At 37.6% G+C, this 16,988-nt stretch overlaps 1 protein-coding gene across 1 annotated transcript; it reads right to left on the bottom strand.

Moving 5' to 3' along the window:
* Positions 1-1,233: 1,233 nt before the first annotated feature.
* Positions 1,234-14,920, bottom strand: XKR9 (XK related 9). Its single transcript, XM_053948732.1, has 3 exons — positions 14,866-14,920; positions 3,394-3,617; positions 1,234-2,265 (listed from the first exon to the last, which is right to left on the bottom strand). The coding sequence occupies exons 2-3, from the start codon at positions 3,488-3,490 to the stop codon at positions 1,619-1,621; spliced, it is 744 nt and encodes a 247-aa protein (XP_053804707.1). The 5' UTR covers positions 3,491-3,617; positions 14,866-14,920; the 3' UTR covers positions 1,234-1,618.
* Positions 14,921-16,988: the final 2,068 nt, after the last annotated feature.

The following is a 16,988-nucleotide window of genomic DNA, read 5'->3' as shown; positions in this document are numbered from 1 at the left end:
CATAGAAACTAATTTCCTTGAATAGGATCAAGGACATGTACATGGTCGGCTTGGTAAAAGAAGTGTGGACATGGAACAGGAAAGAAATGCATTTAGAAACTTCCCCTGAGCTCTGGTAAGGCTGAAAGAGTAGCAAGAAAAAAGCAGTCTGCAGTCCATGAGCTTGACACAAAAGACACAAGACACAGCTCTTAAGAAACCTAATTATCAACCAAAGCTTCAGCCCTTCCCCCAGAGTTTCACAGAAATTTGTTGTCAATAAATAATATCAACAGATTTGGTTCCTGGCAAAGTTTATCAGTTTTTCTTATCTCTAGCCTCTTTTCTCAAACCTAGTTCCCTACCTTTGCCTGCGGCCAATCTAACTGTAAATGTGCCTTAATGGAAGGAGAAAGGAGGGGAGAGAAAGATCCCCAGGTTTTCATAATACAGATTTAAAACACAGCAGCTCTGAAATATTCCCCCTTAGATTTTATTTCTGAAGAAACTGTGGCTATCAACCTTATTTCATTGTTGTTGATTTAGCATTCAAACACACAGCTGAAATGTTGTCTGGTTTCACTCTGCCTTCTGCCAAAAATTCTTGATAGACAAGCTAGTTTTAACTTTTGCCAGACCCCGTGAGTGCAAGTTATCAGAACAGTTGCTGCTCTTTTCTCCAGTGATACAGAAGACGCTGCACCACTGCCTGCTCTGCATAGCCTCATATTTCAGTGGAAATCAGCATTTAAAGTGTTACACCTTAGAGCTCAAAGGAGAAGAAAGCTTCATGGAAGATGGTTCTTCATTTGTATGCAAGACTCCTGTTGCCATCCATAAATCCCTCAGGCTGCTATTATAACCCAGAACAAGCTGGCATCACCCCTAAATAGAGAAGATTGTGTGAAAGATTAACAGAACAAAAACAACAAAGAAGTCATTAAAACACCTAGATGATAAAATGCTTGAAAATATCTCCCCAAATTTCCTTGTGGCAAGACAGTGATTGAGTCATAAATCTATTCTTATTCAGGGGATGTTCAGGGAGAAGGCAGTACAGTGTTAGCATGAAGGACTGCAGCTCTTACAGTAATGGGGAGAAGCAGAGGACTGATCACTGCCCTCAGTTATTTTAAATGCACTCTTCTTTCCTTCCAGCAAGAAAAACAAAACATAACAAAAACAAACAAAAAACCAAAACAAAAAAAGCCTTGTTTTTAACAGAATCAACACAATTTACTAGAATGTGGGTTTAATGCTATATTTCATTTAATTCTTAGTTTTTTCTATGTTACATTTGCATTGCTAAAAAACTAAAACTGTGAATTGTGTTGGATGAATAGATTAAATTGTTTCTTTGACAAACTAACTTTCACCAGCACATAAATGTTCATGTTACAGAGTCTTTGTATAGTGGAAAACAAATAGCTATTCAAAGCCAACAACTCTGGTCCACTATGTACTCCTCAGTGATGATACACAAGTAACAATAACGGAGAAACACACTGTCCAGCAAGAATTTGCTTTTAAGGCCACAAAAATAATCAAACCAAAACCAAAACAAAAACAAAAAAAAACCTCAAAACAAACAAACCAAAAGAAACCAAAAAAAAAAAAACCAAAAAAAAACCTGTAATGTTCATTGCATTAAGAAATTCTGAAATCTACCAGTTTTCACTCTAACTTTTTGCCCTGCTACTCCATCAACTTCATCTGAATATGCCTGAGGTGTGCAGTAAGTACTGGGATGAAAATGACTGTAATAAACAACAAGAAAAATAATACCTAACACCAGGCTCAAAACAGTTAAGATGCTTACAATTGTAAGAAAACATATTTCTTTGATAATGGAAGGTTTCCAGAACATATATACAAACAAAATACCTAGAGTCACTACAGTGTGAGTAGCATAATAAATAGAAATGCAGACTTTTGTTCTTCTCCCCTTTATGTTAAAAAATGAAAAAATTAGAATGATTCCAACTACAGTCCTGTACAGATATTCCATCTTCTTAGACTTGCAAAATGTTGTATGCTGTTTCAAAGTCCAAGCGAAGCCACCGATCCAAAGAAATATCATCAGAATTACAGAAATTCTGACACTGAGTAGAGTGATCAATGAAATACTGAGTATCCATGAAGTGATGGTAAGCAATTTATAGAAGAGGTATGTGAACTTGGAAAGCACACGAAATTCATCTTTGTCAGGCAGAGATTTTCGTAGTGATATCTGATAATCAACCATTGTTAAGGAGATACCACAAAAAGACATCATAATGGCAGCATCTAAACAAAACACAAGGAAAAATGTTACATCAGAGAAAAAGATACACTATTTTACATTATGATTGCTGAATGAAGTTTTAGAAAATGACATGCTTTCCTAACACTTTCTTTAACCCAGTTTTATATTTACTCTCTGCTCCAAAGCAAGTCACCATAATTTTAAGCTCACTTTAGTTACTTAAATCTAGGCATCTGATCCTGTTTGGTACGCTTATGATATCCTGGCCAGCCCCTGGTCTTTAATGGTCTTGTCTAAGTTGCATGTCATATCTGCCATGTCCATACACAGGTGACTTAGAAATTCCCAAAGTATTGCAAATAGATCATAAATTTTAAGTTTCAGCAACCAATATATGTGAATCTGCTGTGTCTAAAATGTAGAAATCTATAACTAAGATTTGATCCTTCACATGGTTATATCCTAGATGAGATTTGCCTGATCCTTTTCCATGAGTAAATTTTGACTCCGTAGACTTTGAAGGAATACTAGACATCAATGCAGGTATCCCCATTTGGTTAGATAAATTCCAACCCTGAATAAGTCAATATCCTGCCTGTAATTCTGCTAGTTTTAGAGCTGGAAATGGTACAGCTGCTGTCTTGCTTCTGAGAGTTGAACCAGTATCCCTTCACTATGTTGCATTCTACAGTACTGACATATCCTTAGATTTAGTTTTGACTCTGTCCCTTACCTGTAACATGTGTGATGGTAGTGACAGCTCACGGGCCTGCTTTAATTATGTTACTGACTTCCAAATGCCTAGCTAGCAGTTTTAAAAGAATCTGTAATCAAAACCACACTTATCAAACTGCTCTGCAAATTATATGCTAATTGCATTTAAGAGCTTATTTTCAAGAGATGCATAATTATGGTTTTATTAGATATTATGACTTTTATATTTATGATGCACCGTATTTAAATATGACTTTTCATTTTTATAGTGAAATCTTCCTTCTTATTGATTTAGCAAAATGGACCATTTACTACACAGAAATTCTAATTAAATGCAGAGTAATAATACAGTGTAACGCATGTTTTCCAAGGTACTTTTAAAATGTTGTCCAGTCATGAGTTATATTTTTAAGTAACATACTCAATTTGCAACAGAAGGAAAAGGACAGACTTACATTGATAGAAATGAGTTTTGCCATTTTCCATGAGGATGTAAATCTGAAGAAAAAGTTGTGGTGTGGTCTCAAGAAAAGTCTTGAACACCCTGAGCATGTTAATATCAGTCACTGCATCAATAGCTTGTTTTTCAATGAAGTTGGAAGGATCTGCTTCTGATGCACCTCTGCTACTTGTTTGTTTAAATGCAGCTTGACAGCCATATTTCAAAGCAAACCAATACCTGTTTTAAAAAGGACACTTGATTAGACATGACTTTTTAGAAGACCAACTCAATAAAATGATACGGCCTTACAAAAACTTTTTCCTTCTTCTACTCAGGTAAAATTCTGTCTGGTATCAGGGATATCAGAGAATCATTTAAGCCCAGCAATACGATGCAATAATAAAACTAATGAAACAGAATGAGACTTTTTTGAATAAAGATTACAAACTTAATTTTGTTAGGATCTAATTTCTTTAAATTACTGCATTTCTGAAAATTCACTTAGGGTCTCTCCTCAATCTCTCTTTGAGATACTCATTCACTTTCTTTGCATCATTTTCAAGGTATTAATGAATATCCAGCTGTGAACATCCACATCTATGTAAGTAGAATATAGATCCATAAGCCCCAAGGATAATACCTAATTAATTGCAAACATAAAATGGACTTTTTAAAAAACACACTACATTATTCCTTTCTATCAAATGAGATATTTATTACAGGCATGATGATGTAGGATAGAGAAATCTAGTCTTGCTATAATAGCAGAGGTCCTGAGATATGGAGAGATAGGATACAGTGTAGAAAAGCACATGCATAGGATGATAAGGGATGGCTTGAAAAAAGGGATAGGAATGAAAAAATATGTGTGTAGCAATTTTAACTGTATTACTATTATTATTATTATTATTATTATTATTATTATTATTACTGAAAACTTTTATGCATAGATGCATTCTTTCTTTTTCTGTAATAAATAGATCTAGAGTAATAACAATTCTTGGAATCAACTGTTAGAATCTGTCGCCGTTGAGCAGGATGGGAACAGAAGAACTCCAAGTTAGAAGGCAAAGAGAATGAACTCCAATTTATTTCAAATGCACCGCTCTATATATAGAGAACATCGTGCGGATTAATTTCATTGGTCTTAGAGTAAAACCATCTCACACCATTGGTGTGCAGTGAATGACACACAGCAGCAGAACATATCTATAAACAATGTGAACAACAAGATAGATTAGAGAATTATTTACATTCTTTCCCAACTGCTTCCCAGGCTCTCGCCTGGTTAGAAAACCTTTCTCTTTCTCTCTGACTGAGCTGAGAATATCCATAGAATCTAATTTACACTAAGTTCTTGGCTTTATAGGTATATAAATCCATGTGTTCATCCAGAAACAGGATTTTGACCATAGCAGCCTTCAGACATCTCTTCCAAACTTATTTCTGTCTATTTACTTCCCAGATGTTTTAAGCTTCTAACATTCTTCTCCAATGAACCCACTTTGACTATAACCAGCGGGCAAGGACAGTCTAGGTAATTCCTTTTAAAGAAAACTCACTGTTATTCAGCCAATTTTTCTAGCCTTGCAAAGACTACTAGAGTCTTTCCTCATCAAAAGAGAAACTAATTCAGTAAATAAATTATGACAGTTTCATCATTCATTTGGATCTATTTTCTTGAGAAATTAAGCAGAACACCACACCAACACTTGTTTATCTTGGACAGTTATACAAGACTGCTAATACACAAGAAAGGTAAGGTCCTACACCTTAACTTGCCTCCTATTTACATTCCCTAAGACAGCATCTGAGAGAACTTCAAGATTCATGCTGAAGTGCAGCTTTCTAATTCCCTGACAGGATCACACACACCACGGGCCTGATGAAACCCGCGCCTTGCATTTACCGTAGGTAGAGAACAGAGGGCAGCAGATCATCAGATCATCAGCCAGCCAGATCTCACAGGGTCGTCTCCTCCCAATGTAACGCTGGAGCACAGGACTCTCTTCTCCTTACTAAGGGAGCTAGGAAGGATCCCTGGCTCCTTCAGAGGTTAAAAGTTTAACACCTTTACCACTGTTAAAAACCAAATCCTTTGACCACAGGGAAGGCAGTGTAGGGCTCTCTTCCACAGCCACAAGCAGGACAGCCAGGATTGTCAGTTCCTGGGTTAAGCGCATGCTAGAGGATTCATTACTTATTCCCTGGTATGTTAAGGCAGTTTGACCATCCAAGTGAGAACAGCAACGTGGAAGCAACAATAGGAGTAGGTGCAGAACAGCTTTGTTACACAAGAGCCTTTCCTTTTCTCCTTGCAGAGATTCATAGACTGCATCCCTGCCACTCAGTCCATGAGCTGGCTCTGGATCCATTATTTACTCCCAAAGGAAACTCATTTTTATTATTATAGTTTTGTGTATTTATCTTATTGTTCCCTGAATAACCGCTCATAAGCAAAGAACTGAACTGTTTGGCAAGGCATCTAAAGCTTTTTTTCTGTTTATAAAACAATTAGTATTCCAAAACATCTGGTTCTTGCATCTGAGATGTAAAAATCTGGAAAGTTTGCAATGTTTTCAAGAAAAAACAGCTGGGTAGACTGATCTGCTAGTTGTCCATGGACTCATCCACCAGAGCTTGTGTTTGTCCAAGCAGCAAGAAGTGGAAACCAGCTGCAAAAATTCTGAGCTGCAGAGCTCACAGTCAAGATGGCAGGTGTTGTGCAAGGCAAGAAATGTCCTAAAAGAAATATTTCAGCTGTATACATACCAGAAATCACTTGTCAGTTTTCAAAGCACATTCCTTCTGAGCATTGTAAATTAGTTTATATTGTTATAAGATGGTTTGCTATGTATTTGTCACTAGTTGTAGCGGTTTTGGTTAGTCCACTTCTGACTTTGAACACTTTATAGAATACATTTTTTTTTTTAATAAACTCCAAATACTTCGACTGCTCTTTGATTATGGCGTTCTCTGAGCTCCACATGCTTATGTCACTTATTGTAAGTTCACTGTGACAAATTTTCATACTTTAAGCGTACTTTGTACTTATACTGTCATTCTCATCTGTCCCTTTGGCATGTAATGTGACCTTTTAGGAAGGGCTCATAACCAACTTTTAGACCTAGTGTTGAAGTACATTCCCAGCCTAGGGCAAAGTTCAGTCCATACTAAAGGATAGGTCAGGTTTAAATTTTCTCCTTTACCATGCCCACAGCTCAGTTAAACCCTGTGCCTACTCTGAAACTATTATAGCTGTACTCCTCTAATCTATTTTCCTATAGTATATCTATTGCTATAGAAGTTCTGTGCTTCAATATTCACAAACTGTAAAGTCTTTTAAAAAGGTACTACAACTGTAATAAAAATACATTAATAAAAGGTACTGGATTAGTTATGTATTTTAGATAGAGGTACATCCTAAATGGAATGTGAAATGGTTATGTCAATAATACAGACAAATGCAGGTTTACCATTTACTTTTTCTCCCTATAAATTCATCAAAGAGAATAGGTTTTTCATTATTTCAAGGTATATAAGCTACTTGGAAGCCAACAGGGTAGAAAACCAAAAACTCCTTTGCAACTGGAATTGTCATATGTGAATGGTAAAGAATTACTAGTGTTTCTAAATATCATTCTCTTTGACAGGACGAAAAAAAAAGGTTTCTGCATTTGTAGTGTTGCTTTGTGGAGAACACAGATGACAGGGCTCCTACTTATTATAAACACTCATGGAAACACAGGTCCATTGTCTCTCTGTTCTTGAGATGTTCCTAGATATTTATCATCATTGCACAAGTGATGAAATTTGATCCTGTAAAATTAGGAAGGCTTTGTCTCTGGCTGGGAATTCACAGGGGTGACAGCTATTTTGTTTTGTTGCTTCACAGCCTTCACATGTGACAAGCAAGTGGCCTTGCCAATGTTTCCATATCACATGCTTCCCCTCTGATTTCCACTGACTTTGTAACACAATCCCAGCATTATACTACATCTCATCAAACTATGCTGATAAATATTTGGGTGCCATTTAGAAATTCATATAGGCAGGGTGTGAGTGGCCTGGCAATAATGATTGTCCTGTCAAAATTCTGGCCATGCAGTCATAGCTTTCAGCATTGTATAAATCCTTATCAAAGGAAAATTACTCTCCGCTGCATCTTAAACTTCACCTTCTAAGTATCAAAATACTTGGATTAAATCCATGAAACTAATGCAACTAAGTCAATACTCAGGTCAGTAAATTTATATTAAGAAAATGTGATCAAACATATAGAATCACAGAATCATTTCATTTGGAAAAGATCTTTAATATCATTGAGAACAACTACTGCTCTAGCACTATCCAGTCCACCACTAAACCATGTCCCTAAGTGCCACATCTACATATCTTTTAAATATCTCCAGAGATGGAGACTCACTCACTTCCTTGGGCACCTGTTCCAATGCAGTGAAGAAAATTTTCCTGATATCCAGTCCAAACTTTCCCAGTGCAAGCTGGGGCCATTTCCTCTCATCCTGTCACTTGTTCATTAAGAGAAGAGACTGACCCCCACCTCACGATAGCCTGCTTTCATTTGTAGAGAGCAGTAAGAGTTTGACACAGGGTGTAGGATAACTTAACTGCAGTGACATCTCCCAGCCAGATGACTCAACATCCTTGTTATTGTTCAGTTCCATTTGCAGAGCCCCATACCTGTTATGCCAGGGCACCTGTGAAGGTGGGGTAGTCACAGGGGAGGCACACCTGCTGCACTGGGCAGGAATGTGTTGTGATTACCCCCTAGCCTTAAGTCACTGTGCTCAGACAGGTGAACAGTGGATAGGGAATCATCCATCTCACACATCCTGACCCTGCCTGTGGGGCAGTCTCAGGAAAGGCAGAGTGTGATTCTAGCAGTCTGCATGTGTGTCTCACTGTCCCTGATACTCATCAGCCTCATTAATTCTAGATCCTCCCAGAGCTCTGTCACTAAGCAGAGGAGTTCCTTTTCCAAAGTGCATCTCCCACAGGTGTGCTCACTGCTGCCAGCTGGTACTGCTTCAGAATAGGGCTCACCCTGCAGCCCATCACCTTGTTGGCTCTGAATTTTTCTCACTGCCTTTTAGAAATATGTAATGAAATAACCCCAGGTTCAGCAAAGCACTCGCATTTACTCTGATGTCTCATGGATCTAGAATTAATTTTTACAAATATGCAAAAAAATCTTTTTCTTCTGCTTTTATTCAAAGTTGCAAGGCATTCAGAGCTACCTTTAAGCATCAAGAAGCACAACAGCAGATGCCAGTATCACAGTGGCTGCTTCCTCTGTGACCTAATCTGACAGCAAAGGTTATGGATTGCTAATGTTTAGTCTCCCACAGGTGTATCCTAGGCTGATGAAGCACACTGCTACACATCAGACAGCTCCAGAATTCATATGGTGCCCTAAGGAAATGTCCCATTTCCCCACATTCTATGACAGTGTTATTGTCTTAATGTTGTCTGTCTTCTCACGACTGTTCTCAATTCTACAAACATCTGTGTGAGTCATTTAAATGGGTCAGGCTGAATATAATTTTAGTCAGCATAGTTAAAATGTACATTTTTAACCATTTTTAACTTAATTTTGTCTCCTTGTAGAGCATACTATTTCATATGAAATATAATTGCAGGTATGCACCCTTTCCAACAAAAGAAACTAAAGCCTTCTTAGATAAGAAATATTTTTGATTTTGTTTGCCTCTGATTTTATATATATTGTATGTATGTATATACATCTATATATAGCAGATTTATATAGCAATATGATTTGCATATTTATTAATTAGCATTGACAGTGTGTTAGCAAAGCCAAACTGATTCCCATTGTTCTGTGCACTGTACAAACCTCCAAGGTACTAGTTTGTAAGTCACCAGTTCCAGTACCTAAAGGGAGCCTAGAAAGAAGAAAGCTGAAGAAGGACTTTGTACAAGAGCATGGAGTGATACGACAAGAGGGAATGGCTTCAAACTGAAAGACGGTTAAGAAAAGGTATCAGGATGAAACTCTTTCCTGTTGGGGTGGTGATGCACAGGTTTCCCAGAAAAGCAGCAGATGCCCCATCCCTGGAAGTGTTCAAGGCCATGTTAGATGGAGCTTTGATCAACCTGGTCAAGTAGAAGGTATCTCTGTCCATGACAAGGGGGTTGGAAGGAGGTGATTTTTAAGGTCCCTTCCAAACCAAACCATTCTAGAAGTCTAAGCTCAAAGATGGAGCAGGAGGAGTAAATGGAGATGAAGGAAGGAGGGAAGGAAGGAGGGAAGGAAGGCAGTTCGGAAGGCAGTTCAGAAGGCAGGAAGGCAGGAAGGCAGGAAGGCAGGAAGGAAGGAAGGAAGGAAGGAAGGAAGGAAGGAAGGAAGGAAGGAAGGAAGGAAGGAAGGAAATTTGATAAGATTTATTCACATCTTATAATTTCAAGCCTCCAGAGTTCACTGACCAAATCTTATTTAGTGGCTAGACCCTCATTTTCCTCTTTGAATGAAGAATATGGGTTTCTGCTCCAAAGGACCTTCTAAAGAATCTCACCTTAACATGTGTGACCTGACTTGACAGAATCTATTTCTATCCATTTACTGCACAGATAAACCTGAGAGACTCATTGTCCAAATTAACTACATAAATTAGATGACTAAATGGAAGGACAGGAGGAGGTTGTACCTTGATACACCTAAGGAAAATACATATAATAAAAGTATGTAATAGTTAATCACAAAGGTACAAGCCCAGATGCCAGCTTGCTGTTACCAGCTTATACTTTACAGTATGCATTACCACACTGCTGAATTGTGAGGAGTGGCTCAAAGAACTTTGTAACTACATAGCATCTTGGAAATTTTCCAAGCATAAGTAGCAGCACTGGAGAAAATATCACTTGTGTAATAAAGAACAAGCAACCAAATTGACAACACTGTCAAAGGACAAAATAATGTTTACTAGATAATAAGCCACTCAGAGAATATGGAGCTAATTCTGGGAAAGAAGATTCAAAATTATAGAAATTCATGGTAAGAAATATTCATTGGAAAGGGTGTGAGTTCAGGTAAATCCAAGAGTTTTGCTTTAGAGTTAAGGTAATCCACTAAGCAAACAAAGTTTTCTATCACCATTAAGTCAGTCCCTGCAAATATCCTTACTAACTATCCAGCTATTCATTTCTCTTCTGAATCTTGGTGAGTTCTACACATGTTTAGACACTCAGGTTGAAACTTCTTCAGCTGTCTCAGATGCTTACTGTGCATAACATCGCTTTGAAAACTCATATTTATATATTTCAAAGCAATCATTTTTATTAGGTATGCCTCATCAAATGGCTGGTTAATCAAACAGAGCAGGGTTGTGAATGATAAAAATCATTACTTACAGGTATATGGAAGAAGGACTACATGTCCATCAAAATCTGACAAAATTTACCACAAAAATCCATTTGTTTACATGGAGCAGTAATTGTTAAGGCCAGAATTGCTCTTGTCCCTGAAGCGATACTAAGCACTTCTTAATAACTGTCCAAAAGCACCATTTCTCATTTTAAAATAAATGTTTATATGTGCTTACCTTATAAAAATTCCACAATGAAAGAGATGAACTAGAAAAACCAATTTCCGCTTCCCAGTATCAGTACCTTCCCAGTCGTTTTTAAACCACTCATAACTAAATATCTGAGTTACTATTGATGAAAGACCTCTAAAACACAGTATCAATATACTCCAAGAATATTGTCCTTGACAGAAATATCTACTAGCTACCCAGAAGTCCACTCCAATATCAACTACATAAATTATCATTCCACCAACTAAAAAAAAGAAATTCTGCTTAGTAAATTTCATTATGTGTGAAACTGCCACTGTTGTCATTCTCTCCTCACTTAGTGTAAAGGAATCTAAATGTTTTCCTACAATGGAATCTTTTTCCTGACAATACCACCATCTCATATTGCTTCATACAAAGGAAAGTTGGGTTATCCATTTTTATTATGGCAAAGAGACTTGCATTTTTCCATGCTCTTGATTTAAATATTAAGTTAAATTCTAAAATGCACATCTATTCTGGAAAAGATAAATGTAAATTGTCTTTTTAATTGATGGAGTAGTTCTTCTTTACTGATTCCTAAAAAGAAGAAGAAAAAAAGAAAGATTAGCAGTAACAATACCTTCATCATTTAAAATATCCTACAGCAATTCTTATGACCATTTGAACAGGCACGTACAAAATACAGAATGTGCTGAGACACCGGTGAACAATCAGCCCAAGAGAACTGCATTTCTGAACCTGCTGAGATCACCCATTCTCCCAAACAGTGACTCTCCACCCAAACAGCTGTTGAGAGGATTCCTAAGAGTTGCAAAACAATAAGAAACAAGTTTTTAAAAGCAGCTTATGGAAAAAAAATATTGATTCCTTCCCAGAACTTTCTTAATTTCTGAACTCTTCTCCTTTACTGCACAGCACAAAATGTTAAGAAAACTTTTGTCTTGAGCACACACCATGGTATCAGAATAAACATCATTTGGCAGTTTCCAAGTGTGTTACTGCATTTGTGTGCATGCATCCAGTGGTTTTATTATTTCTGCTTGGTTTTCCACATGCAGTAGGAAAGTGCTGAATAAGATTGCAGCTCTCCTGTTAAAGAGGCTTATAAGGAGTCAGATCTAGGCCAGTCTATACCTCTTTGAGAAATGTCTTCTAAGCTGCATGTAGCTACACATAGATGATTTAACCATATAGCTCACTGCAAATATAATTAATTTGTAGTCAGAACTACATTTTATATTGCCCAACACTGCAAGGATTCTTGTGACCTCTTGGGTAGTCCCTACATGTCTTTCCTCTGTAGATCTGTGGTATTTGGCAGGTGAAACAGAAAAGCTATAAGGCAGTACATTCTTTTTCTCATTCACCTCTGCAAAGCTATAAACTTAAAATTACAAAGTCCCTTTACTTCATTTACATATCTTAGGAAAAAGCTGCTGGCAGCAAATGCAAAGGATGGCACGCAGAACATGCCAAGCCTGGGCTGGTGCCAGTGCCAAACAGCTGCAGACAATACATGGGAACAGCTGCACCAGGGAACTTGGAGCAGGGAAAGGGCATGTGGAGGCAGGTCCCTTTGGATTTTGTGAATTCAGGCACACTGCCACAGAGGAATGAAACGAGATAATTGGTTAATAACCCATAAACAAAGGTAATGACCTTTGTTTGGGTTGACTGGGCTCATCTTCACTGTGACCTAGGTACAAACCCAAAAAAGAGAACTTAAGTTTCCTAATGAAGACAAGTGGGAACATAACAGCCTGAAAAGGTGATGAGTGTATAGATTACTTTTTTGGATCTAGGCCTTAGCTATTTCTAGCCTCTCATTCTATCTCCTACTTAGGTTTCATGTCCTGGCCCAGAAGAGGTCAGAAAGATCAGGCAAGCTTGAAGCTGGGATGGTTGGAATCCTTTCGCTGTTCTTTCCTATTCTCTCCAATAAAATACCACTAATCTCCTGCAAATCACTAACGCAATTTATATCCAATTCACAGTTAGATTCTGGGAAGTGGACTTAAGTACAAAGTCCATCATAAATTAAACTCTGTGTTTACAAACACAAAAAGACAAGTTAGCCATGAGTCAGCAATGTGTGGCCAAGAAGGCAAATGGCATTGTGGAGTGCACTATGACCAGTGCGGCCAGCAGTCCAAGGGTGGCTATTCTCCCCCTCTACTCTGCCCTGGTGAGGCTGCATCTGGGGTACTGTGTCCAGCTCTGAGATCCCCAGTTCAAAAGAAAAGGAACTACTGGAGAGGGTCCAGCAGAGGGTTACAAAGATGTTTGGCAGACTGGAACATCTCTCTCATGAGGACAGGCTGAGGGAGCTGGTTCTGTTCAATCTGAAGAAGAGACTACTGAGAGGGGATCTTATAAATGAACACAAATATCTTAAGGCCAGGTGTCAAGAAAATGGGGCCAGACTCTTTTCAGTGATGCCCAGCAAAAGGACAACAGGCAATGGGCACAAACTTAAACACAGGGAGCTCCATCTGAATATGAGAAAAAACTTTACTTTGAGGGTGACAAAACAAACAGGCAGCCCAGTTGTGGGATCTCCTTCTCTGGAGATATTCAAAACCTGCCCGGATGGAATCCTGTGCAACCTGTTGCAGAACCTGCTTTAGCAGGGGGTTTGGATCAGAAGATCTTCAGAGGTCCCTTCCAATGCCAATTGGTTTGTGACTGAATTTTTTACGTCAAAAAATTTGTGTATGAACCAACTTAAGAGTTTCTTACTAGGATTCATTCAAGAAAATTCCAAAGGAAACAGTATTTACTCTATATAACAACATGTCATTCTGCAACTTGAGTACCACCTTTGTCAAGCTGTATCTATGGTTTTTAGAACAGATTTAAAACCAAAAGCAAACATTAAACAAAACAAAACAAATCCAGCAAGTTCACTGTTTGACTGTTACAGGAAGCACAACATTAACAGGTAAGTCAATAACTAGATTCAAACAGAAAGTCCTTTGGAAGACAATTTATGGCCATATCAGGCAAGATACCAAGGTTCACATTTAATGACTGATACTGTAACAGACATTCAAGTGGCAAGGAGTAGCCTCTGACCTTGCACCTGAACTGAGCACAAAAGGATTCCTCCCTCTTTACAGCCTCCCTATCCTTTTTGTATATGAGTACTTCACAAAGTGGAACAGGAGAAAGGAAGTTTTACAGGCAGACTCCTCTGAAATAACAGCATGAAGAGAAGCTGTGAGCCAGGGGATTTCTACTTCTGACAAGTCTAATGTCCAAACTACTGTCATGTCAGCAGTCTGCAGACCTGTCTGAACATCTTGATGCTATTTGAAGCCATCAGGTTAGCTGAGATAAATTAAGAGCCCCACATTATCAATCATGTCAGCTTGCTCACTGTCTCACAATTGTTTTGAATATGGATTCCAGTCCTGAAAGAGCCTTGGAACAGCTGACAAGACACAAGGTTTATATTTTGCTCATGGCAACCTAAAAAAAATTCTGCCTAAGACTCACAAATCTATTATTACAAATGTCCATTGCCTTAATTCCAAATCCAAGCACCGACACCTGCTCACAGGTGCACATGAAATCACTGTTGAAGATCCCATCCTTTGGTAGCCCTACATTTTATGCATGATAGTACTCCAAAGAGCACCATGGTCTCAGTACCAGTTGGGCTTACAATTAAGTGCCACAGGAGAGAGTGTCTTGTATCAATCAGAATTAAATTGTCCCCAGTCTTATTAAACACATGATATCTAACACAACAGGGTCAGGAAGAGTAAACTGTCAGCCAACATAAATATAAGCCCCTTCTAAAAACTAACATACTGAATCAATTTGTGATACAGAATCATTTTCTGATAAAACAGAAACAATAAAATTGGATTATAAAGCTTCAGTTCTCACTACATATTTAAAATTCTATTTTAAAATGCAGTTACCTTAATACTGGCCATGGATAGAGGTCTTTTTCACTCCAAAAACTGTAGATTTCCATATTCATTGCTTTCCTTGCAATCCAAGGAAATTAAAGGGCTTACTGATATAACACAAAGTGAAACTCAAATCATTTGGAAACCATGTGACACAGTTAATGATTTGCTATCTGTTCTTCTTATGACGGTATTATAAAAATTGTATTCTAAAAATTTTGCATAGAAGTCCCTGTTAATAATATATACTAAGTTTAACAGATTATAAATTTATTTTCAATAAAATAATTTAACAATTTACTTCCTCGAAGTAAAATAAAAAAGGTACCACTTTGCCCCTGTATGTTTCTGTATCTGTGTATTCTTTTTCAAATTTAGACTTTAGTTCATTAGACCTGTTGAGAAAAAGTCAATAGATATTTCTGGAAACACAAGTGTATATCTGTGTGATTATATGCATATGTTTGCTTATATGTATATATTCATTATTTGTACACCCATGTATATATCCCAAAGATTTATACAAAAAGAACAACCTTTTTGGCTATAATTAAAAACTGTAGTACAATGCACTTCAAAAAAAAAAACCCTTCTGTGCAATGATGCATGAAGAGACTGCATGTAGCCAAGGACAGGTGATTAAAATTGTTTTCCTCTAGTAAAACTACAGGTGTTTGCAAGACTCTGCTCCAGCTGAGCTGTTGTTACTCAACATGAAATTTTTGTGCATGTTTAAAACTGCTGCAGGGTACAAAACACAGGTGTGAGTCCGCCTCTGTGATGTGCTGCACAGGATGATGCTCACCCTCAGCCTGTAGCTTTTCTAGCTCTTAGGACAGGAGGTATAATCCTCAGTGTCTTCATAACAAACAGGATATCAACCCTTGTCTTTTTTTGTGTGCCTTCCTGCTTCTCCCTTACACTTTAGAAACATCCTAGTCCTAAACAGTCCTTGCAGTGCTTGAAAGACCATTAAGTCAGCCAAATCACAAACTCACTGCTATGACCTTTGTTATAATAAAAAAAAAATTACAAAACTCTATGGCACAGAGGGAGGGGCAAAGTTTGTGTGCCAGATTCTTGGAGTGTAAATCAAGCAACCCACAAGATAAATTACTGGCTGGATGATTCATTTGTTTTCTGGTTAGACTTGGCATCAAAGCAAGCACAATTCTAAATTGTGACAAATCTCCTATGGTATTCAGAATATATCCTTTTATTTGCTTCCAAATGTGGCAGGAAGGACCCTTAAAGTATTTATAGGCATTGCTCAGGCTTCTTTTCTCCACACAGAACAGTACCAGCTCTTTCAGCCTTTCCTTATTATGGAAATGTCCCAGGCCCTTCATCATCCCCCCAAATCATCTCCCACAATCCTGCTGATCTGACTGTTTCACATTTTCTACACAGTGCTGCCCCTCCATGCAGGAATCTTGCAGCCCATGGCCTTTCTCTCTGCAAAATCTGCTTCACTTCTTTTTGGTTTAAGGTCTTTTTACTTATCTCTGTACCAGATAAAAAGAATAAAAATATAATGAAACAGAAAGGAAAATTCTGTAAGTAAAAAATAATCTCGAGATATTCATGTGCCAATGGCTATGAAGATAAGTCTTTCAAGACATTTTCTATCTGCTATTCAATTGATTATGACTAATTATTGCAGAATTACATGCTTGTGCTATTCTATTAAGCCATTACACAGCCACAGTGGAGAGGCGTTCGTCCTCAACATTTACACTTAAAATGTGAAAAAAAAAGCCAAGTGCCAATACTCAAAGATTTCTTGAGTGCTAAAAATTCGAACCTTGCTGGATTTTCAGAAATAACAGTCTGTGTCTTCTCTACCTCTTAGTTGTTACAAAATTAATCATTGTATATCACAAACAATCTAATTTTAGGTTTATTTATTTATTATTTAGGAAGCACAGCGGGTTTTGGCTTTTTTACTGGTAGCTTACCTGCTTCAGAACATTTTCTCCCCTCAAAAATTTAACAATGCAGAACAGTCAGAGAACCGAAAGAACTTGAGGGTATACATTAATCTTTTCCTGTATCACATCAGAGCATAATAGCAGGACTTTCACTCCATGCCTATTAACCTCTGTATTATAAGAGATTTTTTAAACAGATGG

The sequence above is a fragment of the Vidua chalybeata genome, chromosome 1, assembly GCF_026979565.1.
Source record: "Vidua chalybeata isolate OUT-0048 chromosome 1, bVidCha1 merged haplotype, whole genome shotgun sequence".
NCBI lineage: Eukaryota > Metazoa > Chordata > Aves > Passeriformes > Viduidae > Vidua > Vidua chalybeata.
Note: the sequence above shows the minus strand (reverse complement) of the source record. Positions and strands in the feature narration are given on the sequence as shown.

What these genes read in the sequence shown, in the direction of transcription:
- XKR9 (XM_053948732.1), bottom strand. Translation starts at nt 3,490, where the DNA reads ATGCTCAGGGTGTTCAAGACTTTTCTTGAGACCACACCACAACTTTTT. An exon ending in CAAAACTCATTTCTATCAAT is followed by an intron (nt 2,266 to 3,393) that starts GTAAGTCTGTCC and finishes TGTTTTGTTTAG; the next exon opens with ATGCTGCCATTATGATGTCT.